This window comes from Drosophila gunungcola, unplaced genomic scaffold (assembly GCF_025200985.1).
Source record: "Drosophila gunungcola strain Sukarami unplaced genomic scaffold, Dgunungcola_SK_2 000144F, whole genome shotgun sequence".
Lineage (NCBI taxonomy): Eukaryota > Metazoa > Arthropoda > Insecta > Diptera > Drosophilidae > Drosophila > Drosophila gunungcola.
The window spans coordinates 100,208-127,926 of record NW_026453305.1 but is presented as its reverse complement, the minus strand read 5'-3'; the positions used below and the strand labels follow the sequence as shown (position 1 = coordinate 127,926).

The 27,719-nt window shown below is 34.7% G+C and overlaps 1 protein-coding gene across 3 annotated transcripts in view; it reads left to right on the top strand.

Moving 5' to 3' along the window:
- Window positions 1-27,719, top strand: part of LOC128265647 (uncharacterized) — an 81,786-nt gene that overhangs the window by 18,720 nt on the left and 35,347 nt on the right. For 2 of the 3 annotated variants that reach the window (XM_053001822.1, XM_053001824.1), the window contains exon 2: window positions 2,501-2,972. In XM_053001822.1, the coding sequence (XP_052857782.1) occupies window positions 2,843-2,972 (130 nt within the window). In that variant the 5' untranslated portion in view covers window positions 2,501-2,842. Of the gene's footprint in view, window positions 1-2,500; window positions 2,973-24,480; window positions 26,639-27,719 lie in introns of those variants that run through there. The other variant, XM_053001823.1, reaches the window with a different exon arrangement.

The following is a 27,719-nucleotide window of genomic DNA, read 5'->3' as shown; positions in this document are numbered from 1 at the left end:
AAGATCATATGCAGCTATTGATAAAATTAAATATTCTTGAAAAAATTAAAATTATGATTGTCTTGAGTATATGTTTCAAAACATTGAAGCTATGATGATTTTCAGCTCACTTTTGATAGTTCCTATGGCAGCTATATGATATCGTTTTTCGATTAAAATAAAAATAAATGAGCTGTCAAATTATTAATTAGTCAAAGAAATGTCTAAAAAAAAATAACAAAATAAAAAAGTTACATTGTTAAAAAATTTTTTTTCATACTTTTATTGTTTCCATGGAAGCTTTATGTTATCGTCGTCCGATATTGATGAAATTTAAACCTTAGTTCTGAAAAATTTAACCATTACTATATGTCGAAGAACTAAAAATAATTTTAAAACGGTAAAACATTTATTTTTTTTGATTGTTCCTATGGGAGCTATATGTTATAGTCGTCCGATCCGATCGATAAGTGTTCTGTTGAGTGAGAAGATTGCATGTTGAGACTTAACAGGATGGACAGCGATATTCCACCGAGAAGCCCATGCTTCAAACTCATCTCAGAAACGCAGTGTCATCGGCATACGTAGCTGTGAGAGTTTGACTACATCCATGTTTCAGATTTTGATCCTCGAAGATTGAAGTATGTCAATGGAAAATTTGGCTTAAGCTTATAGAGTAAGACGCAGCGCCAAACAAGATATAAGGATTGTTTCACGTCTAGAAATACTCGGCAGCAATACCTTTTCGTCTCAAAGGCTTTCAGAACATGATTACCCACCCGATGCATCTGTTCAGCAGCACCATGCAGACTTCTAATACCAAACTGGTGATCAGGGATTACTCATGGAAAGGAGAATGCGCTCGAAGATCTTGGAGAAGGTCGGTAGAAGGTTTATAGGCTGGAATGAGTCGGCACAGCGGTGGGAGACACATCTTTTTAGGGATCATAACAACATTAGCGCGTTTTCATTGCTTTGTATAATAAGAAAGAACAATAATATCCATAAGCATGCGCGTTAGAAAGAAACTAGCAGGCACCGGAAGCGCTTTGGCCACTTTTCCGTCAATACTGACATGCCCAGGGCCTTTATTCGACATTAGCAGCTTGATTTCGACTTTAACTTCTTCAAATGAATAAAATGAATTCTGTAAGCAGATGAGGCGTCAGCGGCAATCTTGATCTTGACAGCAAGGTCTTTAACGGCAAAACTTATAATGTAATTACTTCCTTTAGTGGGCACTTAAACTAATGATAAAATAATTAATGATTAACGATTATGAAATAAAAATATACTTTTAAATACTGCGTTTAGTTATGGTTTACTTATTAAATCACTGTTTCCAAATATATCGATCCCGTAAAATAATGCAAGTGTCAAATAGGTCTTTGACATTAAAAAACGGATTCTATGAGATTAATATAATTGCGTGTGGTAAAAGGACCTTAGAAGATCATATGTATTTCCAACAGCTTGGTTTAAGTGAGTGTTTGTTGAATACGATACCCAGATTGTTTGCCTCTTCAAAATATTGTATTACCTCATTTTTTATTACGAGAGACTTCAGGGCAATGGTGCCATTCACTTTTTTATAAATAACTACATATTTCATTTAATCTTCACAAAAAGCGTGATATACACATTTGTATGTCCTCAGGCATCATATATGGAATAGCAGAGGTTCTAAAACTGATCCCTGTGGAACTCCTCTAGAGAGCTGCTCATCTTTGGTCGTTTGAGAGGGTGTTTCTATGGCATGACGTCTTCGTGTCTTTAATATCGACCTACATGGCCCTAAAATACATGAATTCTGAAAATTAAATCTGATTTAAGCTTGGAAAAAATCTCACTCCAGTGTTATAGCTATCTTTACTTCTGCACTCATCCACCATAGAGCGCATCCAAATAACACGGTTGGGATTTCCATAGATGTATAACTCGCGTTCTGCTAAAGTGTTTTCAAACGTTAGAAGTCTACAATTTATGGTGTGTTTTTGCAGGCTCAAGATCTGGGTATTTATGGTGCCTATTTTTCTTCTTCTCCTTTCTGCAATATTTTTCAAACAAAGAACTTTTAAATAGTAGTTAATAATGTATATGGTTTGTTCTGAATGTTTAAATAATGTTAATAAAAAGTGCTGGTTAGCCTCCCAATCCACCATTTCTCTTCTGACTATGAAACTAGGGTGGCTGACATGTAAATTCAAATTTTTTCTCACCAAGATATCATGGCTGCACCGAAAAACCATCGGCTTAACAGATTCCAAACCTACGCAGGCTTTACTAGAATTCGTAAAGTAGTTCCCAGTTTCTTGGCTCTTACAGTAACCAAAAACTTAAATAGTAAATTAGTGATATATAAATATAAATTATCTAAAGTAACCTTTTAATGTCGTTTTCCACATAATTAAATTTTCCTCATGCTACATTTAGCACCACTCCCCCAAAACCAGCTTAAAATAGTGTTTTATCGTCTTGCAACGAGTGAGTTAACAAATTAAATATTCATTCTTTCTTACAGATCTCAGCGTTGGAATGTATAAAAAAGAACACAGAATCTGCCTAAATAAACTGCCATTAACTCTATTACCAGACATGCAATTATCTTGGCTTTGGCGTTATGTGCACCTCGCTAAATATATCCGTGTGTTCTAACTTGGATTAATGCTAATGTTTAGTCTTGTGGGAAAAAATCATCGTATTCTACCAGCAAAAAAGGAAACCGAAGTCAAGTTAAAAAACGATTTGCAAATAAAACCTACTACTGTGTAAACTATTGATAACAGTTAATAGCAGTAGTTGGAGTGATTGAAATTTCCGAACGCCTTCGTCCACAACCGCGCCTCAAGGCTGCGACTTTGCGATGGAATCCTGCCTAGTATGGAGCCGACACCGCTTTTACTGCAGATCCCTTCATCTTAGAGTGGTGTTTCTGGGATGGGCTTTAATATGGACGCAATCCCTAAACTGTGTTTTCTGCGGAGAAAAATTGGGTAAGGTGCTAAAAAACAAATTTAAATTTTTCGTTTTTCATTTCAAAGTTTAAATAACCTTTTATAAAAAAATATATTATTAAGATTAGCTGAAATTTGAACACCATTTTTTTGTAATGTTAATTTCAATATTTTTAATATAAATTTTTAATAATTTTTGATTTAAGAGGATATATATGAAAAAATTCACACCTAATCTCTTGCTTGTATAAATATTATCATCGTTTTGAGTACAGATTCAGCCCTAGAACTCACATTGAGGATATTTGTAATCATATTAAGAACAAAAACTTAAACTGAGGATATAATGTTTTAAAATTGAGGCAAAATGAATTAAAAATCCGTTGTCCGAGATGTCCAGACAGAAAGCGAACAACCAAGGGTCCGAGTTCACTTCTTTTTTTTTCATTTTATTTTATTTATTCGTTTTTAATGTAGCTGTTTATTATTTCTAAAAATAACGGCAAATATTATGCTTAAAATAGTATAGTTTGCAAATTAGTTTATATCCATCCGGTGCGCCCATCAGAAAGTGGTTCGGTGTCAGTGCAATATCATCAAACGATTCTACACTTACGAATGTTAGCGGCCTAGAATTGATAATAAGTTCATATGGCCTTCAAAACATACGTATCTAGTCCTGATAAGGCGCTCCCAAACTCCTCCCATGTGTGGGGGAAAGGTCGGTTAAAGCGCCACTTTATACGATCATATTTGACGGTAATAGAGTCAAAATCATTTTTCAGAATTGCCTTCTCAATTCCTTTTCTGTTGCTCTAAAATTTGTCCCGTTGTCTGTGTAAATTTCAGACGGAGTACCACGCCGTGTCATGAAGTTTCGAAGGCACACGATGATGTAATGATGTAAAAATTACTGCGCACCTTTTTTCCTTGTGTCGGCCAACAGTTACCAAAATTGGTCCGAAATAGTATACGCCTGTGTATGTGAAGGGTTTTTGATAGCTGGCCGACCTTGATGCCGGAATGGGTGCCATTTGTGCTACAGCACCGTTTTTGCTTTTTTGGCATGTTCTGCGTACCTACCTACGGTTTCATGACACATATGATGTTCCTTGAGAACCAGAAATGTTAAATTGCTTTGTTTTGTTAATATTATGGCATCCTCAAATAAGCCTTGGCTACGCATAATTCCTTTTGAGTCGATATATACGTTCATCCCTTTTAGGGAGCTTTGAAAATTTCAATGTATAGAACGAATGTAGCTACTACTCTATACAAAGTACACAAATTACACTGCGAAAAGTATCTTTCATTAATATTCAGAACAGTTTTATTAACCGTTATATGTACTTGTTTGCGAAGTTATTTTTCGTCGTGTTCAAAGTAAGCGCAATTAGATTTTGGCCATTCGTGTTGTGGCTTTTACAAAAACTTTGGCCCTTGGGACCATGTGTTTATATAAATGGTGCTAGAAACCGTTGTTGCTTTGTCTGCGAAATTCCACTTTGTCTGAACCCATCGCCATTGCTTTAAGTGCTAAAAGTTTCGCGGATCCATCTCTAGCCAGTGTAAATCAGTTTTGAGTCCGTCCAATAATTAACTCCGTCAATTTCTAAGTCATGAACAGATTTAATCTTTTTTGCCAAACGCAAACGCGGAAACGAGAGAAAATTTAGAGGAGCCACTTTTGTTTTGCTACCAAAGCCACGTGTACAGTTTCGTTCATCTGTACGCGAATGTAGCCTATAGCTGCATAAGTATTTTCGCTTGCGTCAACATATATTTGAAGGGTTATTCGAGTCGCTGCTGCGAAGATTTGTGAATAACAACTAGAATATATTTTCTTGATCAGCATCACTAGGAGAGTCGATCTAGCCAAGTCCGTCTGGTCCGTCTGTCAGTCTGTCCGTCCGTTTCTACGCAAACTTGTCTCTCAGTTTTAAAGCTTTCCGCATGAAACATTCCCAAAAGTTGTCTTTCTATTGCAGGTAGTATATAAGTCGGAATGAGACGGATCGGACGACTATAGCATATAGCTCCCAAACTCATAGAAAAAATCCAGAATTTCGATGTCAAATCAAGAACGAACGATGTCAAAAGTAGGGTAAATTCGAATTTTTTTGATTCAAGAGCGAAAGGCTATATTCAAGTACGAATTATTCAATCCTGAAGTTCTATATTTGAGAATGAACGTCATCAGTCCAAGAACTCAAAAGTGCTTGAAGAAAGTGCGAAAGATATTAGAAGATATTTAAGTTTTTTTAAAAAATGTTTTTTTTTGTCTGTCTTTCTCTTTTTTTTCTTTTCTCTTTGATATCATATGAAATTAGTTTGAAAGGGAATATGATAAACTGATATGTAAAGTAACAGAAAAGCAAACCTTATTTTATTTTTTGCAAGTTGACCCAACCGGGATTCGAACCGAGGCCTTTGGATTCGTAGACGCATTAGCTGGTTGCGCCACACTGGCATCACGATTTAATGTGTACTACGCCCGTATAAGAATTCGAAGCAATTTGTTTGCAATCAAATAGCTTTTATTTGCTATACTTTTGAGGTCGGCTAGATAAAAATTTAAATAAAAGCAGAACGTTTGAAAAATAAAACATAAAAATCAAAAAAAAAAATTTGATAACTTTGTCTGGGATTTGAGCTCGGGTTCTTAATAGCTTTACCAATGTTTGATGTTCCAAGACACTTACCCCCTAGGCCAATCATTTTAAGAACGAAATGTTCTTGTTTTAAATTAATAGTTCTTGTTTTTTGTTAAATTAATAGTTTTTAATAGAGTTTACTGTTTTTAATAATTCTGATTTTATTTACAAACGCTAAAGGCAGGGATAAAGCAAAAAATATTGTTTTCTCTATGTATTAAAACAAACTTTTTTAAATATTATTATCAAGTATGACCCGTACTTGTTCTGTACAAGTTTTTTTTTTTAATTTTATGAAATATTCGGACGATTTTCAAGAACGTCCGTTCTAAAATTATTCGTTCTACTTTTTTCTGGGTGCAGAGGAACAATCGGAAAATGAAATAATAACTTTGGTGTTTTTTATTTTTTTTTTAGTTCTTCGAGATATAGCAATGGTTAAATATTTCAGAATTACGATTTAAATTTCATCAAAATCGGACGACTATAGCATATAGCTCCCATAGGAACAATTGGGAAAAAAATACACAAAAAATTATAACTTTGCTGTTTTTTAATTTATTTGTTAGTTCTTCGACATATAGTAATGGTTAAATATTTTAGAATTACGGTTTAAATTTCATGAAATCGGACGACTATATCATATAGCTCCCATAGAAATAATAAAAATATATTAAATAACTATCTAATAATTGAGCTGCAAATCATCATTTTTAAACATATATGCGAGTAAATCATAATTTTATTGTTTTAAAAAATATTTAATTCATGCAATTGCTTAATGGGTATATGAACTTCGGCTTGCCGAAGTTTGCTTTTTTCCTTGTTTAATAACAAATTTAAGACGATTTCCCATTGATTATACTAATTTTTTCGTAGTTTCTACTGGAATTTTATTCCACTCCTCCAATAAGGCAGTCTTTAGCTCGTTTTTGTTTGAAATTTTCCTTTTTCGAATGGCCTGGTCCAAAATCTACCACAAATTTTCTATCACGTTTAAGTCTGGAGACTGTGCTGGTGTCTTTATGGTGTGTTGATAGTTTCAGACCAATCAAAGAATCACATTGGCAGCAATGTGCTCGGGGTCGTTATCTTGATAGAACCTAAAATGGTCCAATCTATCTGTTCTTTGTAGTAAGTTGTCTTTGAAAACAGTTAAGTACAACTTAGCATCCACAATGCCATCAATGTAAACCAAGTTTTCAACGCCAGACGCAGCTATACAAGTTTTTAGTTTCTAGCTCTGTATTCGGACCCGAAAAGGTTAAATTTGGATTCGTCCGCGAAATCGTCGTCGGGTGAATCTCAATCTCCTGACGAACTTGAAACGATCAATCCCATTTTTGTTGCTTATAAATGGTTTCTTTCGAGAAAATCGACCATTGAAATTATAATTGTGCAGTACGTTGCGAATTGTGTCTGGGCAACATTTTTTGCTCATTTCCTTCTCTACCTCTGCAGCAATTTTTAAAGCCGATAGCTTAATGTTTTCTTTCTTCTTAACTTTGTTCGCGAAGCCATCGTAGGGTTATAAACTTTTTTCTTTTCATTTTTTTTTTAAATCAGCAGTATGTTAAGAATATTCTACAAATTTCAAGTCAATCCGACTTAAACTAACGGAGTTACAGCGTTTCAAACGACCGGTCCACGCTGCACCTATACAAGGTAAACTCAACGCACAAGCTGATCTCTTTTTTTAGGTCGGTAATTTTGTCACACAATTAATTAATTAATTAGAGGCACACTTTTTGCCGAACGGTTGTGTTGTGCAAATCATCATAGCTTCATTGTTTTTAAACATATACGCAAGTAAATCATAATTTTAATGATTTCAAAAATATTTAGTTTTTGCAATAGCTGCAAGGGTATATGAACTTCGACTTGCCAAAGTTTGCTTCCTTTCTTGTTTTTTTATTCAATTGCAAAATGACAAAAAAAAGGAGCCCGGCAGGATTGACAGAAAAGTGGACTTATTTTGGGTTGACCGAAAAATAGACCTATCCCAAAGCGTAAAAATGGTAGTGTCAATGTGTGCAGCGCGTTACAAAAAAAAAAATCTTAGTTGTTCTGAACATGTAAAGCAAGATTTGGAGAAACATTAGGGATTATAGTTTTCCTGTTTGAATTTTCAACGTTAATTGTGATGGAAAAATGAGCTGTAAAAGAAGAAAAAAAGTAAACATGCAAAGCGAATACCGTAGAAGATACTAAAAAATTAACAATATCAGGTGACGGAACGTGGAAGAATCGTGGATCACTACATTAAACGTCGGTCACTAAACAGGACACCAATGTAAAACTTGGGATAATAAGTTAGAGACTGCCGAATTTGAAGACTGGTACGAAGAACACATCAACAGCGGATATTGTAAAGCAAAACATGAAGGCCCATCAGGTAACATGGAAGAACACGCCATCATACAGATGTTCAAATGGTCCACAGAATATCATGGAGTGAAGTTCAGAAATTAAATAGGAAATCGCGATGGTGAAGATTTCACAATAAATAAGAACGATTGCGTAGGACACGTGCAGAAAAGAATGGGTACGGGATTTAGTAAAAACAACTTTGGTCGATAGTGAAACTGAAGCAGGAAAAAGAATTAAGAGGAAAAGTCTCTGGAAAAGGTAAGCTCACTGCAAAAATTATAGACAAATTTACCGTATATTATGGACTTGCTATTCGACGCAACCACAATTATGTAAAGAAAACGAAAAATGAGAATCATTATTGCTCGACAGACAAAAATCCACAGCTCAACAAGTGCCCGAGCGGTGAGGACTCTTGGTGTGAATGCCAAAAAGCGGCAGCTGCAAATACCCTGCGTTCGTTCAAACTCTACTGATGTTACAAAGGCCATAAAGCCAATCTATGAAGATTTGAGCAAAGACGCACTTTTGAAGCGGTGTCTCGGAGGCTTCACGCAAAATAACAACGAGTGCTTTAATCAACTTATTTGGAAAATTTCTCCAAAATCACTAAGCAATACTGCAACCGTTGTTGAAATTACAGCAAATGTAGCAGCATGCATTTTCAAAGAAGGAAGTTTTGCTCAGTTGTCCTTTTTGGATGAAATGGGCATCTCTACCACCAGTGGGCCCGCGCCTAACTGATGAACTACGAATAACCCGAGCGAACGAAGAAGCTGCGTGCACAACAAGGAGGATTCAACGTAGACAAGGTTAAAAAGATGCACTGGAAATTATGAATGACAGTGTTTCACTGTACGAATCCTTTTATTGACGGTTTATTTCAAATTTTTACGTATGAAAAACTTTAAATCGATTTTGCCGAAAAAGTATTTTTTAAGTCCGTAAACATGTTACTCTTCAGAACCGATTCTTTTAAAAATTTGAACATAACTTCCTCTCAGAAATCAGCAAGTATATCACGTGACCGGATTAACTAAAAAAAAAATGTATGTGCATTTAAAAGCTGATGAGTTTATCGAGGTAATGACGAAGAGTTTTTTTTTTTGGTTTTTTATAAAAAGCAAAGAGCGATTTTTGTAGCTAAAAATCGCTTTTTCACTTCAAAAGGGTGAATATTGCTTACGAAATATGTAGCATTTCGAAGTTCAAATGATCTGTTCGTTTTGTCCTTTTCGTTAAACTAATTTTAAGGTCATTTAAATATTGGGTTATTGTCCAAGCTGCAGCACAGCTTTAGGTATTAACAGTCGATTTCTGTTGTCCATTTTAGTTTTATGAAACTTGTTGAATTTTTCCGTGACACCATGCTATATATTGAGTCCTAAAGTTCGCAGGAGTTTGTCCGTTTCAGCAGAGTACTAAAACTAAAATTGTTTTCTATGCTTTTGGTAAAGTTCCTCACAGTTGTTGGTGGTTGTTGTGCTTTAGACTAACTGCCATTTAACACGAACTGTGTTAAACAAAAAAGTCGCATGGAGTGTGCCCGTTTCGTTTGACCATGTTCTGTCCTAAACCTATTGGGTGGTTGTCCTTGCTGCAGCACAGCTTGCAGTTGATGGTTGTTGTCTATGTTGGATGTAACGAAATTTGTTCGTTTTTTCTGTGCTATAATCAAGTTGAAGTCTGAAAGATCTCTGAGCTTTGAGTTTTGTGTATGTTTTTATTTATGTTGTAGTAAGCTTTCCGTCAAGCAATTGACAACAAGCTGATTTTTTGTCCTTGAATGAAAAAGGAAAATTCTTTTATTTTAAAGGGAAATCCGAAAATTTTTTTATTTAATAACCGAATGAAATCTGGAACAGGCCTGATGACATTTGTTAGGAGCAGGAGCGGCAGTCAACTTTTTTATTTCCCACCAAATTCCTCTCCGCTATAAAATTTAACAAAAGCTAGGAAACTTTTAGTTTATTTTTTAAAGTTAACAGAGGGAATTCAGACATCGTAGGAATCTTTTGGGACTGAAAACTGGAACAGGGCTGCGAGCAGTGTATCTAGATAAGTACTTACGTAAGAATTTATGTTACCTTACCTAGGTAACGATTTTTATTTGTCTTATTTAGGTACAGAAATATTTTTTTATACCCTTGCAGAGGGTATTATAATTTCAGTCAGAAGTTTGCAGCGCAGTGAAGGAGACATCTCCGACCCTATAAAGATATATATTCTTGATCAGCATCACCAGGAGAGTCGATCTAGCCATATCCGTCTGTCCGTCCGTTTCTACGCAAACTAGTCTCTCAGTTTTAAAACTATCTGCATGAAACTTTCCCAAAAGTTGTCTTTCTATTGCAGGTAGTAGTCGGAACGAGCCGGATCGGACGACTACAGCATGTAGCTCCCATAGGAAAAATCGGAAAAATAAATGAAAAATAATTATAACTTTTTTGTTTTTTAATTTTTAGTCTTTCGACATATAGTAATAGTTAAATATTTCAGAATTACGATTTAAATTTCATCAAGATCGGACGGCTATAGCATATAGCTCCCATAGGAACAATCGGAAAAATATATGAAAAAAAATTATAACTTTGCTGATTTTAATTTTTTTTAGTTCTTCGACATAAAATTCTCAATTTTAGACCATTTTACTCAGTTTGAGTACAAATTTTCCAGAATGAAAAAACTCAAAATAAGAATCTACCAAAATAAATCGGCAAAAAATGTAACTTACATTTTCTTTCAACTTTATTGTATTGTTTTACATTATGTTATATTATTAATTTACGTGTTAAATGAAATCATTTTACTTACGAAATATTTTTATGAAAAGCACATGCCTTGACAAAGAATTGAACCCGGAACCTTTCGCACTCTAGATGTAATCCTTAACTACTCGTCCACGCACGCTCTAACTTGTCACTAAGCAAAAGCCCCACAACTATTTTCTTTCAAAAGGCTAATTCGTATTTTTAGCAAAATATTTGCGGTATTTTTTAGAAACGATAAAGAGTTACATAAATAAGCATAAAAAAAAACAACGAAAAAAAAAAAGAGTCACACAACTCGAAGTGAACTCGGAACCTCAAAACCTTGGGTGTTGGCATCCTGGTCCGGAAATCTCAGACCGCTAGAACACGGATTTTGAGTACATTTTGCCTTATTATTAGCACATTTTTTCTCAAATTAAGATTATATCCTCAGTTTAAGTAATTTTTCTTAAAATGAGTACACATATTCTTAATGCGAGTTTTTGGGCTAAATCAGTACTCAAAATGAGTATATCGTCAAGTTGAGAATTCAAATTCTCAATTTCTGAACGTAAGAAGTTTCTTTGTGTGCAAGATATAAATTTTTTTTATTTTTTCCTTCAACCAGACTTAGTTGCAAAATAGTATACACTATATAACAATTCATGTACAACTTCGTGAAAACTTTTAAGCAAAAAAAACTTTTTCGAACAAATTTTTTTTTTAATCTGTGTTTAAACCAGGAATCGTAGCAATTATAAGATGTACTATTTTAAAAACCTTAAAAAATTTATAATTATCCACTTACAAAATCTAACTCAATAATAATTTGTAGTCTTCGATAACGGCTATCAAAGACTTAAAAAAAGACAGTGATTTATAAAAGACAAATTATGAAATGATACTTTTTTATTTTTCAAAAAATAAAACGAAGGCTTTTTGCGTATATGTATTTTATTACGAAACATAAAGCTATCTGTTCCTATTATTTTTATTTCGATTTCTTATACCCTTGCAGAGGGTATTATAATTTCAGTCAGAATTTTGCAACGCAGTGAAGGAGACATTTCCGACCCTGTAAAGTATATATGTTATTGATCAGCATCACTAGGAGAGTCGATCTAGTCATTACCGTCTGTCCGTCCGTCTGTTTCTACGCAAACTAGTCTCTCAGTTTTAAAGCTATCTGCATGAAACTATAGCATATAGCTTCCATAGGAACAAACGGAAAAATAAAAGAAAAGAAATTTTAGCTTTGCTGTTTTTTAATTTTTGTTTTCTCGACATATAGTAGTTGTTTAATATTTTAGAATTACGGTTTGAATTTAATTAAAATCGGCACCTATGTCATATATCTCCCATAAGAACAATCGAAATATAAAAAAGTCATTTGACTAAGTAATAAATTAATAGTTCAGAATTACGCTTTTATTTTATTCAAATCGGAAAACGATATCATATAGCTGCCATAGGAACGATCGAATAATTAATCTGAAAATCATTATTGCATCAATGTTTTAAAACATATAAGTATATAAATAGAAATTAAGATGCTTTAAAGAGGATTTAATTTTGGTCTTGCCGAAGTTTGCTTCCTTTGCTTCCTTGTTTTAATTAAAAAATAACTTTTAAGTACAGCGAGAAAATGAGTCCAGCAGAGTCCACTTCTAAAACTTTTTGACATTTGTAAAGTATTTAATTCTTGTTCAAATGTATATTGTTAGAATCGCTTTTTGCCACTTTTTCTGAAATTTAGTTTTTAAGAAATAACCTCAAGTTTTGCAACTTGGATAGCGGTAAAAATTACATACTGCAAACTTTTTAAATTGGAGCACATGGGCCTTACTTGGTAAAGTTTTTCACTCTATAAGCCTAGTTTCAGTTTTAGTGAAAAAACGCGTCGAAAGACACCCAACTTTCTTCCTTCGTTCAAAAGATATTCCAAAAATACCGTTTCAAAATATCCATCTTTGAGGCTCTGTTTGTAGGTTTCAAACAAATTTAAGGGTTTGTTTTAGGGTCCTTGAATACATCTGTATGTATAGGGTACACCGGCAAGTTGCATCTCGTGACATCGCCCAGTAGATCGGAGTAAGACACCAAACCACTTTAAACCATCTCCAGAAGGCTGGATACAAAAATAAAATTGATTTGACGCAAAAAAACCTTCTGGACCGAATCAACGCCTGCGATATGCTGCTGAAACGGAACGAACTCTACACATTCTTAATGGATGGTGTCTGGCGACGAAAAATGGATCACGTACAACAATATCAATCAATATCAATGTCGGTGAATCGGTCCCAATCATTGGCCAAGCCGGAATTGAAGGCTATGAAGGTTTTTGCTGTGTTTGTGGTGGGATTGGAAAGAATCATCCACTATGACCAGACCCTTCATTAACCGTTTGAAGCAGGCGATCGACCAGAAGCGTTCAGAATTGACCAACAGGAAGGCTCTAGTATTCCACCAGGACAAAGCCAGACCACACACTTCGTTGATGAGTCGTCGGAAGCTACGGGAGCTCGAATGGCATCCACCATATAGCTATATATATATATATACTATATATCACATAGCGCCAAGTGATAACCTCCTATTACTACCATTGCGAACGCCCTTGGTGGTGTAAATTTGAACTCAAAAGACGCTTGTGAAAAGTGTCTTTCCGAGTTCTTCGCGAGGAGGTGGGCTTCTACGAGGGGGTATTGTAAAGTTGCCGTCTAGATGGAAACATATTATTAAACAAAATCATTTAATCAAATCATTTAATAAATAGCAAAATAGCGGGAGGCAGATATTTGCCTGGGCTTGAATTTTCTCCCATAACTATGCATCACCAATTTGGTTAGGAAAATGTAAAAAATTTCTAAGTTAAAGGAAAAAAACATTTTCACTTAATATTTTTAAAATATTAGTTATTTTTTAAAAATAAAATGTAAAACTTAAATCTGAATCAAAATTATATGCAGTCAGATACTATGCAAAAAAGTGAGCAAGATGTAACCAAATATCTCAAAATTATGTCTACCGGAACACTCACAAAAAGCGATAGAGTGGAAAAGTCATATGGGCACGATTTCGGGTCATGGAATTGGGGTACTATAACAGTAGTTAAAAACTACAAATTCTGATATCAAACTAAATTTTCTTTAAGCGAGTTAAAAAAAATTGTGGCTATCCCAAATAAATAATTAAGCATTTAACTAAATAAATAGTTAAAAAAAATTGTTTTCCTAATATCGTCGTTCCAATGTCCTTGGCGACATTGGAGAACACAACTTGTTATCAGTGCTTCGAAACCAGGAATACCATAAAATCTAGAGCTTAAACACACGTTTAGTCTACAAATAACACCAAGAAAATTACTGGAATGTAAGAATTACTATTAGTTTTAAAGCCTAATAAGCCACATCGTTTGTTTTCAAACAAAAATGCTATTGTTTTTAATTTTCAATACATAAGTACTTAGTTTTATTTTAATTAAATAAATATGAGCGACGATGAAAACAATAAAACTAATTCCAAACTGTGGAAAAACAAATTAAAGAAAGATCAAGTTAACACATCGTTCATTACACATTTTTTCGGCAAAATTCCATTTTAGTCATCAACATAGTCCTCTTTTAGGACGATACAATCAATCCAACGCTTTTTCAATCTTTGTATACACCTTTTATAAAACTATATTTTGAGGCCTTTAAATATGCTTCAGTTTCGGCGATTACTTCCTTATTTGATTCAAATTTCTTACCACGGAGCATCTTTTTGAGTTCTGCGAAGAGCCAGTAATTGTTATGGGCCAGATCTGGAGAATTTGGTGGTTGCGGCAGCCATTCGTAACCCAATTCATAAATTTTTCCCATCGTTTTCATTGACTTGTGACACGGTGCATTGTCTTAGTAACGAGCAATGGCGGCACCCAATTCGGTCTGCTGATATCTTCAGAATGTCAGCGCTCTCATTCACTTTTACTTTACTGCTGTTCATAATGATTTTCAGTGATTTTTCTTAGTTTTCTGGTGTAACTGCCTCATCTGTCCATCCAGCGCGATCAGCATCATCGGTGTTTGTACGATTTGCTCTTGTTGGTGTCCGAGTAATATTTTTCAAGAAACTCCTGGCTTTGAACAGTATTTTTTTCAACAAAACGCAATGATAAATCAATACACGAAACTGCTTCGGAGTCATTTTTTTGAAAACCGCAAAAGTAGCGTCACTTGCAGCACTGTAACTTGTAAACTACTGGTTGGATTGTCATGATATTTGGACATTATGCCTGAAAATGTTGTCTCTTTTGAATGGATATATGGATTTACAACAAGCGCCATGCTAATGGGAGACTTATTGAACGAAGACTGCAACTATTTTAAAAGATATCGGAAAGCTAGACTAAGAAAAAAATTGGTTTAGGAAATGTTGAACAATTATAGAAAGAAAGCGGTACAACCGAAAAAAAAGATGGAAAAAAGGAAGAAACTCGAAGAATTCTAAAAAGTATAGTAAACTGAAATGATAATTTCACCTTCCATTGCTAAAGGAATCACTATGAGCTCTTTAACTGGATTTTTATGAAAAACATCATGCTCTAAATAGAAATTGTTGAATTGTCGTCTCCAAAACCTTTGAAATAGCCTTGATCCACTCATCCTGACGTTAAGCCTGCTGAGTTCGGTGTCTGATCGATTCCTGGTTTGATAGACCGTAATCTTGGCTAAATGCATCGACGTGTTTCACGCTCGTGCCTGGACGATGTTCGATTGTATATTCAAAATGTTGCAATAACATTGCCCAACGCAATAGAGTTAAAGATATTGATCTCTTTCCCTAGCAAGTAAATTTTTGCACTACTTAAGAGCCTGAACTATAGCGAGTACTTAATAAGGATATTTTGGTTCAGTATCAGTTGTCTTGAACCTCATTTACTCCATTGGGTAAAACTCTTGATCGACCGAGACTCTTTGGAGGAGATCAGCTCCATATTCAAAACATGCTTGCGTCGAAGCACTCTTTTGGTCAAATAGTTTCAGTACAGGATAACTGGGTAAGTATAATTTTATCAGGTTGAAGAATGCTAATTCTTTTTCGCCGATCTTAATGGGAGTGTTCTTCTTGAGAAGGTTGGACAATGGTCTGGGAATGATATCAAAATCCTTCACAAACTCGATAACACATAAATAACTAAGCAGAACCCTCAATAAATAATTGAGTGAATGTGGTATTTTTATTTTGGGAGCTCTTTTTGTCGCCCGAATACTGGGCATTATACGTAACCCTGAGTTCTTTGCAAAATCTAAAACCTTTAATTTTTCAAGTTCATCCTGTCGTCCTCTGATGAAATAACAAAATCATCCATGTACAAAATCAGTGTACCGTCTTCTATCAACGGCCTGAGCCCCGCAAAAATGTATCGAGGTATATTTACCGGAACTTTTATGCACAAAGACATGGAAAATCCATTGGAAAGGTCTAATGTCATGTAAAGTTTTTCCGTCTGGAGTTTATGTAAAACGTAGGAAAAACGTGAATAATCTTTTGGTTTAACTTTTTTTGGTGCCATCTTTTTTAGCTGCAAGGACTAGCATATTCAGAAACACTTTCACGGTTGATTCCTTCTTTAAGCCAATCTTTTAGTAAAAGTTTTTGACCTGATGAGGAACTAGCTTATCAAAATGTAAGGGGACTTAATATGAAGTTACCTAGACTGTTCGCTGACTCCTCTGCCTTTAATGAACAGAAACTTGGCTGAAACTGGAGATTTCCAACTCCGAAGTTTTTCCAAAGAGCTTTAACAATTATAGAACTGATCGCATTTCTCGTAGGGGAGGTGGTGTGCTAATTGCTGTTAACTCCTGTCTTACATCGGAGATAATTCAGACTGATTACCCCAATAAATAGAATTTGTTAGTGTAAAAGTTTCCTTACATGCCTTATATTTTTTTGTAATCTGTTTATATATCCATCCTGGGTCAGGCATTTGTGAATTTAAACTACTTGATTCCCAAACAAAATTGGAAATTGCATGGATATAGAAAGTGCCACAGAATAATTTTATAGCGTTTTACACGTTCCTGACAGACTTCCTCCAAGACATAACAGACCTGCTTGGTTTACACAAGAGACTTAAAAACCTAAAAACAAACGCTTTCAAAAAGTACCAAAAGACGGGCAAGCCATCTGATTTTCGAATTATGTGGTTGCTCGATCGGATTTTAATGTTTAAGAGTCAATGCTATTCTATATATAATATTTGAACCGGTGTAAACCCGAATTTTAAATTAATCCGAAGCAATTTTATAACTTTGTAATTGTCAAGCGCAAAAACTCCGCCTTATCTTTATTAGTACGACTCGACTGAGGCGTCTACTGACATTGAAATTGCTGACTTATTTGCCAAGTTCTTCCAAACTAACTATAGGGTGGATTCTTGACTATATTCAGTTTACCCTTACAATTTAAAAATATCAAATTGTTTATTTATTTATTTTATTTATTTTACATCCTAGCACTACGAGTAATTAAACTCTTAGTAAAATGTGCTAGTCACGTTGTGTTGTGATACGGAGTTACAATATTCTTATTCTAAATTACAATTCATTTAATATAAAATTAACATAGATTTAAATTTGCGTTAAAATTGAGTTAAGTTAGATAGAGTTTGTGGTAAAGTGAGCGGACTAAATTTGTATGTTTGGGGGCTTTTTATTGATTCTATGGGGTGCGGAATTTGATTACTCGTAGTGCTGGGATGCAAAAAAAAAAAAAAATAAATTGTACTTTTTCCCCGGTAATAACAGAATGTTCTCTTCTAAAGGATTTGGAGACCACAACACCAACATATTCTCCAGGGCCGGACGGGCTTCCTAGGTGCGTGCTAAAGTTTTGGGCCTCAACTTTTTGTAAACCGATTCTTTAACTGTTTCAATTGTCTACCTCAACATAACGCGTTCATTTATAAGCTATTCTCTTCATAATATGCTACTGACCGTATATAATCGGTCAACGATTTAGAAGTTTTTCTTGACCCAAAAATAAAATTCGACTTTCATTTAAAGTCTACTGTTAACAAGGCTATGAGTGTTCATGGATTTATTAAGCTATGGTCAAATGAATTTAACGATCCTTATACAACTAAATTATTATTTGCCTTAGCGTCCTAATTTAGAATATTGCGCTCACGTTTGGAGTCATACACATTGATCGTATTGGGTCGGTGCAAAAAAAAAATTATTCTTGTCGCCCTTCTTACTCTGGCATCTTAATGTTATAGACATTGATCTTATTACGCAATATGTTGTACCTACCGCCTTTTTTATGTGATCATTCCAGGTAAGAGTGTCATTAAAAGTTATTCTTAGATTCGCGGCTGTGTCTACATACTTAATTTTTAAAATCTGCAGATCATTTAGATTTATCGTCTCTTTGCTTTTATCAAGATACTTGGATTTTAATGAGTTGAGAAATATTACAATGAATATTACAGTCAGATAACTTACAAGGAAGGTTATTATTATTAATTAATGTAAGCAACAACAGACCGGATCCGAATATTTTCAAATTCAGACAATACGTACGACAATAAAACAGACTGACGACGATTTTACAGGTATGAGGACTAAATTAGCAGAAATTTTTGAGAAGTTAAACACATACCGTAGCTTAGCACAAAGTACATCATGGTTTACTTTATCAAATGCTTTTCTATAGTCAAGTAGAATTAAACTTGTAACACAGTTATCGTCTAATTGATCTCTAATATCTTCATTAATTTTTAAAATGGCAAAAGTGCAGTTGCGACTTTTCCTAAATCCAGACTGATTATTGATAAGGAATGCATTATCAGCTATGTATTTTCTAGTTTGATTTGGCTTTAAATTTTCACTATTAATGCTAAGTAAACTCTGAAGTACTCACATTGACCTAAATATATTATCACAGATGATTTTTCAAAAAACTCAGGCACTGTTCAATTTATAAATTTCGTTCCTTACTCTATGATGTTAATGTGCTGCTCAAGCCTTGCTTTGTATTTACATTTCCAAGTTTGACCAATGGAAGCGTTATTAAACTAACGGAAATAAAAATTTACATTAGCTTTGTAAATATGTTTGGTAACTGATTGCCTTAATGACTAAAAAACAAAGTAAGCTTGCGGTGTTTTGCACCGTTATCCGTTTTAATATGCCTTTTATAAAAAGCAATAATACAACGGATTATTGTTATACCCTTGCAGAGGGTATTATAATTTCAGTCAGAAGTTTGCAACGCAGTGAAGGAGACGTTTCCGACCCTATAAAGTATATATATTCTTGATCAGCATCACTAGTAGAGTCGATCTAGCCATGTCCGTCTGTCCGTCCGTCTGTCCGTCTGTCCGTCCGTCTGTCCGTCTGTCCGTCCGTTTATATGCAAACTAGTCTCTCAGTTTTTAAGCTATCTGCATGAAACTTTCCCAAAAGTTGTCTTTCTATTGCAGGTAGTATATAAGTCGGAGCGAGCCGGATCGGACGACTATAGCATATAGCTCCCATAGGAACAATCGGAAAAATAAATGAAAAAAAATTATAACTTTGCTGTTTTTTATATTTTTTTTTAGTTCTTCGACATTTAGTAATGGTTTAATATTTCAGAATTATGATTTAAATTTTATCAAAATCGGACGACTATAGCATATAGCTCCCATAGGAACAATCGGAAAAATAAATGAAAAAAAATTATAACTTTTCTGTTTTTAAATTTTTTTTTAGTTCTTCGAGATATAGTAATGGTTAAATATTTCAGAATTACGGTTTAAATTTCATCAAAATCGGACGACTATAGCATATAGCTCCCATAGGAACAATCATAAAAATAAATGAAAAAAAATTATAGCTTTTCTGTTTTTTAATTTTTTTTTAGTTCTTCGAGATATAGTAATGGATAAATATTTCAGAATTACGGTTTAAATTTCATCAAAATCGGACGACTATAGCATATAGCTCCCATAGGAACAATCATAAAAGTAAATAAAAAAAAATATAACTTTGGTGTTTTTAAATTTTTCTATAAGTTCTTCGACATATAGTAATGGATAAATATTTTAGAATTACGGTTAAAATTTCATCAAAATAGGACGACTATATCATATAGCTCCAATAGAAATAATAAAATTATATAAAATAACTACCTAATAACGAGCTGCAAATCATCATTGCTTCAATGTTTTTAGACATATACGCAAGTAAATCATAATTTTAATGTTTTCAAAAATATTTAATTCTTGCAATAGCTGCAAGGGTATATAAACTTCGGCTTGCCGAAGTTTGCTTCCTTTCTTGTTTTTTGAATGTTTCTATGAAACAATGGTTTCTCGGATGCCCTTGTTCATCAACTGCTGAAAAGAAGTATATGTTCTTCCAATTGCATTAATTAAGCGTAATATATAAAATGTCATAGTTTATGTGTCTATAATCCCTAAAAAGTAATGTATTGTCATCGTATTGTAGGTCAAGTGCGTATGTCAGCAAAATGAGGTCATGTTTTGAAAAGGACGGTATGGTCAAGTGAAATCAAACATTTTTATGTTAGTGTATTTGAATCAATTATAAAAATCATTAATTTTATATTAAACCTTATTTAAACCTTCAGTCAATTATGAACATATTGCTCATAGTAAAATCAAAGTTTTCCATCGTTATTTTTACTATTTTAAAGTTATGCAATTTTGTATAATATGATGAATGTTGTATCGTATTTGATTTTAACATTTTAGAAATTTATCCGAACCAGGAAGCCATTTGTTTTGAATATGAAAAATATTAAAAACTGTAAAAGAAAATCAAAATGTGCAAAGAGGGATTTAGATGAAGTTTGGCATCGTAGTTTTTACTATTAAAATATTATATATTTAGCATAGTTTAACGAATGTTGTTTCATATTTTATTTAAGCCATATATTTTAAACATAATCATACTTATTATGAATATGAGAATTTATGGAAGTTGTCACAAGTTTACATATAATAAACATCTATTTACGTGCGTTCACAAAATGTGTGTGTTCTTTTTATACCCTTGCAGAGGGTATTATAATTTCAGTCAGAAGTTTGCAACGCAGTGAAGGAGACATTTCCGACCCTATAAAGTATATATATTCTTGATCAGCATCACTAGGCGAGTCGATCTAGCCATGTCCGTCTGTCCGTCTGTCAGTCTGTCCGTCTGTCCGTCCGTTTCTACGCAAACTAGTCTCTCAGTTTAAAGCTATATGCATGAAACTTTCCCAAAAGTTGTCTTTCTATTGCAGATAGTATATAAGTCGGAACGAGCCGGATCGGACGACTATAGCATATAGCTCCCATAGGAACAATCGGAAAAATAAATGAAAAAAATTATAACTTTGCTGTTTTTTAATATAGTAATGGTTAAATATTTCAGAATTATGGTTTAAATTTCATCAAAATCGGACGACTATCATAGAAATAATCAATAATAATATATAAAATAACTATCAAATAATTGAGCTGCAAATCATCATAGCTTGAATGTTTTTAAGCATGTACGCAAGTAAATCATAATTTTAATGTTTTCAAAAATATTTAGTTATTGCAATAGCTGCAAGGGTATATGAACTTCGGCTTGCCGAAGTTTGCTTTCTTTCTTGTTTATACTTGTTTAACTGCAGCAAAATCTACGAACGCTGAACAACATAAACTATTTAGTTAGTTAAAGCAAACGAAGAGGAGAGCCGAAAATTCTTATTTTCATGATCAAGCATAAGTACACAATCGACATTATATATTAGCCTTTGAAACCAGTATAACCGATGACGCATGCGGAGAAGAGCTTTTCTGGATGGTATTATGCTTGAAAAGAAGATCCAACTGTGACCGTAATGCATCCCTCATTCAAAATTCTACCTGTTAGCGTACGACCCAGAATCGGTGCTGTTGCTAACATTTCGATTACTGTGGTATTGCATCTACCAATATTGGAAAGGTCTTCGGCATTGCAATCTGAATAACAATTCAACATACCGCTCACCTCATTTTGCTGGGAGCTGCTAGCATCGTCGCTAATATTAAAGTTCATCTTATTATCAGTTGCTACCATTACCGATCCTGAATTCCCGATTTATAGTCTTCCTGGCACAGCAGGGATTCCTGGTGTCAAGTTTCATAGGAGTTTGTGTGCATTCCTTTTATTGAAGGCTGACGAATTGATCCTTGAGGTGAACAACATTCTCTGATGAGTGTGTGATCGCTGTCAGTATCGTCGAATGCCTTCATAATGGGGCAAAATCCTTGGTATTTGCTGCATCCACCTGCGCGACTGAAGACACCTTGACCCTGCAATCTTTTGATCGTACTCCGGCAAAACCCCAATCACATCATTAATAACAGTGATACGTTGTGCGCTTCTGGATTCTAGTGATCCCTTGATCCTGACGGCACTCGCCTGAAGCTGCCATGTCTGCTTGATCTTGCTGCTCTAAAGATGCCGCCGCTGCTAGCGTTCCAGCGGGCTTTCCCGCCTGTGCTTGGGTACTTTCTTGTATACTGATGGCCTGTACCGACTGCGACAGACTTAGTACCATTAATTGTATATGGTCGATCTGCGCCTGTATCGTTTGACTGCTTTGTAGTCATCTCGTTCAATTTCATCACATTCCATGATTCGTGTGGGATCATCGATCTTAGCCTGTTAGTTTCCGTTGACTGGAATATTGATCATACGTAGAATAATGTCCAGTTTGGAAACCCTTACTCGACCTAGTTTAACCAACATTTTAGATTGACTCATGGTCCGAGGCGTCGTATCTTCTCCTCTTTTCACTCTTGATGCTTCACAAGCTTTTTCTAAAGTGACCCTTTTCAGCTTTTTACGCTGTATAGAAAAAAAAACTAGGAAACGTATTCAATTCATTTTAACACACATTGAAGTATAATATACAACAAATCAAAAAAAATTAAACCAATAAAAAATATTAAGTGGTTTAAGATTTATAAACTTTTAAAACGACATCTTTTGGTGCCCTAGCTGTCAATATTAGTAAAATAATCATACCAACAAAAATGTATATATTTTTTTGTTTCTTCTTTGCGTCTGCATCATCAAAGGTTTAAAAACAATAATTTTTTTTTAATATTTAAAATGCTTTATGATGACATCAAACGGCTCTTCAGTGTACGCATTATTAAATGTTATGCGTTAGTATTTTATGAGTTGTGAAGAAGCAGCATTTTGGGCTTCAGTGGGTTGCATAAAATATTTAAAACTGCCTCTCTTTAAGTTCTTACTTAAAACCGCGATTCTCGAAAACTTAATCAAAACCGCGCGAAATCGGCGGGTGATTTTGGTATTTAATTGATCAAATAACTTATTTTAAAAGGAATTCATTTATTTCCAGAGTGTACCCGAATGTAATCCATTTCGAAAGAAGCGTGATTTTTTAAAGTTTTTGCCGATATTTATAAAAATAAGTAAGAAATTCAACCTAATTACATTTTTACTTGACATTTTAACCAATTTCAATGACTTTACAAGAAACTCGATCAGCTAAGTAGTCATCTCATTTCGCTAGAGTTTTTTATTTGTTATTAAATTTTTCTTAAAATTTAATCATAAAAAATATGCCCAAAGAAATACATTCAGTGTTATTCTTTGAAATGTTGGCATAAATTAGCTTAATTTATATTAAAAAGGGCCCCATACATTTGTGTTTAATTTTCTCAAAGAAATGAAACAAAAGGGACTTTTGTGCACTGTAAGTACGGGTATATTAAAAATAACAGGTACACAAATAAATTACATTTTTTTTTTAAATTTAAAAAACAACGACAACCGAAGCTATTGTCAGCAAACCACATTTTTTCAAAAACAAACAAGCAAATTTATACTTTTTTTTCAGTGTAGAAATACGATTTTAAAAGTAACAAGAATCTATATTTACCCATAATCGGCATATAACTGAATGATTGGTATGACAGATATATGGCCGCTATCGGATTAAGTCAAACAATTTTCATCAAATCTGAAGAAACAGGTTCAAAAAACTTAGAAAACCGCATTTGAAAACTTAGAATAAAAAAAATTAACATTTTGACAATTAGGTCAGGTTATAGAAACAGACAGACATGGCACTGCAACTCGTGTAGTCATGCTGATAAAAAATATATATACTTTATAGGGTCGGAAATGTCTTATTTACTGCCTTACAAACTTCCGATAAAATTTGTAATACTTTCTGCAAGGGTATAAGAGTAACAGCTAAATCGAAAAATTTTGAACTGATGGAACTATGGAAGATATAGCAAATTATCGTCGCAAAACAAGACCGAAATCGGTTAAACAAAACTGTAGATAAAAAAAAATAAGCATGAAAACAGATGCAAAACCTTACACACACTTAAAAAAATGGTGCCATACAAAAAATGTGGAGTGTCATTTTCTGAATCAGGGAATCCAACTGTACCGGAAAACCAAGGTTTGATCTCTGGAGGATTTTGTTGATTTAAATTTGTAAGCTAGTGTAGTTTTGAGCATTTAAAGTACTTCAAATGACAAGCAACAGTTTATCCTATCCCTTCTCATTTTTTTTAAAGCTCAGGGTTTTTAATTCCTTTTTTTTAAATTTTTTTATTATTATTTTTTTATTGTTCATATGTTTAAGTACACAATATGTATGTCTTCAAGGGACTCCGAGTTTTATATTTTTTTATGGATATGGGCGTTAAATAATGTACATAGTCGATTTTATCAAATATTAAATAGTATAGAAACAAATAGTAATGTCAATATCAGCCGCAATAAGCAGTCGGTCAGGCTGTAGTGATTTGCTAAGTTGACTGTGAGCGTTACATTCAATTTAACTCGTCACTCATTTAACCGCAGCCGACTTTGGCGGAGCCGCAACGTCCACGCTGACCTACTTTCACAGTTCGTCAGCCCTTAGCAATGCCGGTTGGTGGTGGGTTTCCTTGTACCTGGGGAGCAGCTTTGGCTCCCTTTGGCTAGGGGACATGCGCTTGTCGAGCTCGCAAAGAGTAAATTTCCCGAATCGCATCTCGCTCGTTGAGAGAATTCCCCGCCTCGTCCGAGTTTTTGCTGAGGCTGAATCAGTTCTTCGCCGATATCCAACCGACGCGGTCATAAAGAGCTCGAGTCACAGAGACTAGCTTTAGCTGGCGAATGCCTACCACCTCGGAGGCGCTCTATCCAGCCGAATCAGACGCGAACGGTCGCTTAGCACGTGCTTTTATACGCCGAGCTCAAGGTGTTTCTTAAAGTGACTTCGTGTTCCCCTTTTCGTGAAAATGTAAAACATTTAAGTAAGCTTCCCGTCGTTTTAAAATGAAAAAACTGTGCAGCGATTAGCCCGGCAGACATTTATTTAGAACCCCACACTCAACACACAAGACCATGAGCTTTCGAAAAGTTCGCAGCTTACTCCCTGGTGGTTGGCTCCTGTGTCCATACCTCGGCGATGTACTTTGAGCCGCTTATTATCAATGTTGCCGTCAGCAAAACGAAGCAGTCGCCGAAATGGCATTATCTAGAGCCGGTCTTGCATAAAGCACTGCACCGGCCTTCCACGACCGATTTCCAGTGGAATACCACCCAGTCCCTCCTGCTGATTTCGGTCGCCGTCGGTGGAAAAACTTCTACCTACGTCTTAGTTGGACGAACATCCCTAGAACCTTTAGCGACAGGATAGAAGTTGGCATGAATCGATTCATTAATCAAAACTTGAGCGGTTGGTAGTTAAGCTCAGTCGCAGCGCAGCCCAGATATGATAGTTGAGTAATACGGAACAGCCAAAATGGTGTTCTCCTATGACCAAAAAAAGGGTTTTATTTCTATGTTTTTAAGTGTGATTCAGTGCCGACTTTAATTGAAACGAGTGTATGTCCCTTCCTACTGTGGCTACAATTTAAGCTTTGCTGCTACGAACATCCCCAGAGGAGACTTTCATTTGCCTAATGCAAACTAAAAGCAAGGGAGCAAGTGACGAATGCCATATTAATTTCAAGCAAAGACTTCTTATGTTATTTGGGAACCTCCCAGCTGGTTTCAGCGTGTTCTCTCAGTCCAATGCTCGCTGCAAGAAAATTTTGCTATCGAGACCGATTTGTGTCTGCCCTGAGTTAAGAAAAAGTTCAGATTGTTCAAAAAAATTCTTTGCTAATTTAAATAACATATAAATGACTCTGACTTTTCCGTTTGCTTCCCCAAGAAAGCTGACACTTATAGTAGTAAAGTATAGTAGCAATCGTTAATAAAGGATTAAACAAAATATAGGCAAGTCCTGCTTAACTTCTAGAGTCTTTGGTCAAAAGCACAGAAACTCAGGCCTCTCAAATATCAACTGCAACTTCAACAGTATGTTTCCAGTAGATGTTGACCACCGATGGCGGATAAGCACGTGGTTAAGCCATTATTAGAATGGCTGACATTTTACCACCTTGAAAAAATGTTAGCTCAGATGAATTTGGGTTGAAATAAACAATTCCTGTTTCAGCACTAAATTGTTGAAACACAGAAAATAGTCTTGATTAACATACCAATATCGGTAACCCCAAAAGTGCTACAAATTTCTTTTGATCAGTAAAAATATAAAACAAAAATAAAAATGTGCGAAAAATATTAAAGAGGAGTGATATATAATAAACAACTAATTGCCACGGGCACGGGCAGATTTTCTAGACTATAAGCGGTAAAAGTTACCGATATCCTTAGAAAGACTGAAAGAAGTGCTTGCTGTAATGCGAGTGACCACCGAATCCGACAATTGCTTTCTGTGCTGCGCCGCCAGTGGATTTATTGACTATAACTTGCTCGCCTCCGCCAGAGAATGGATTACTCGAAGGCCAGGAGCCTTGTGCTGTCGTTCATGTGCATTGCCAGCGCGGCCACGGCGGATAGTGAAATTATTTTTCGCATCGATCCGCTGGGTAAGAAAAGATAAGCTATAAATTAAAGTTGATGTTATGTGGGTAATAACATTGAACACGCAGTGAATTACGTGCATATGTACCGGCAAAATTACCTTCAACAAGAAAGGAAGCAAACTTCGGCAAGCCGAAGTTCATATACCCTTGCAGCTTTTTCAAATACTAAATACTCTTGAAAACGTTAAAATTATGATTTACTTGCGTGTATGTTTAAAAACATTAAAGCTATGATGATTTGCAGCTTAATTATTTGATAGTTCCTATGGCAGCTATACGATTGTTCCTATGGGAGCTATATGCTATAGTCGTCCGATTTTGATGAAATTTAAACCGTAATTCTGAAATATTTAACCATTACTATATCTCGAAAAACTAAAAAAAAAATTTAAAAACACCAAAGTTATCCGGCTTGTTCCGACTTATATACTATCTGCAATAGAAAGACAACTTTTGGGAAAGTGTCATGCAGTAGCTTTAAAACTGAGAGACTAGTTTGCGTAGAAACGGACGGACAGACGGACGGAGAGAGGGACATGGCTAGATCGACTCTCCTAGTGATGGTGATCAAGAATATAGTTACTTTATACGGTCGGAAATGTCTTCTTCACTGCGTTGCAAACTTTTGACTGAAATTATAATACCCTCTGCAAGGGTATAAAAATTATTTAATCATTTTCGAATCGGGTGTGTTAGTAAAGGATGTCAGGGGCCAATGTTTAAATAAACAACACTGTTTAACCAAGGATCACAACGAACAGTTTTTTTAATGGTAAAACAGATTTAGAACAAAACGAGTTAAAAAACATTATTTTTGTAAGACTAATGTCAAAGCATAAAAAAATGCTGGCATCGACAAGATAAGGCTTATTGCAGATAATACAAAAAGACAAAATTCTATAAAACAAATATAATTCCATTTTAATGTGCACAGCTTAGATACAATAAATCCATGTCGGTTTTCCGATTACTTATCGATTGTTCCAATCTTAGATAGTAAACCAACTTTCGGAGCACATTCGTGTAAACGAAGTTCAGACTTGTATATAATATAGCAAGGACCGTAAAAAATCATTTTTTAAAA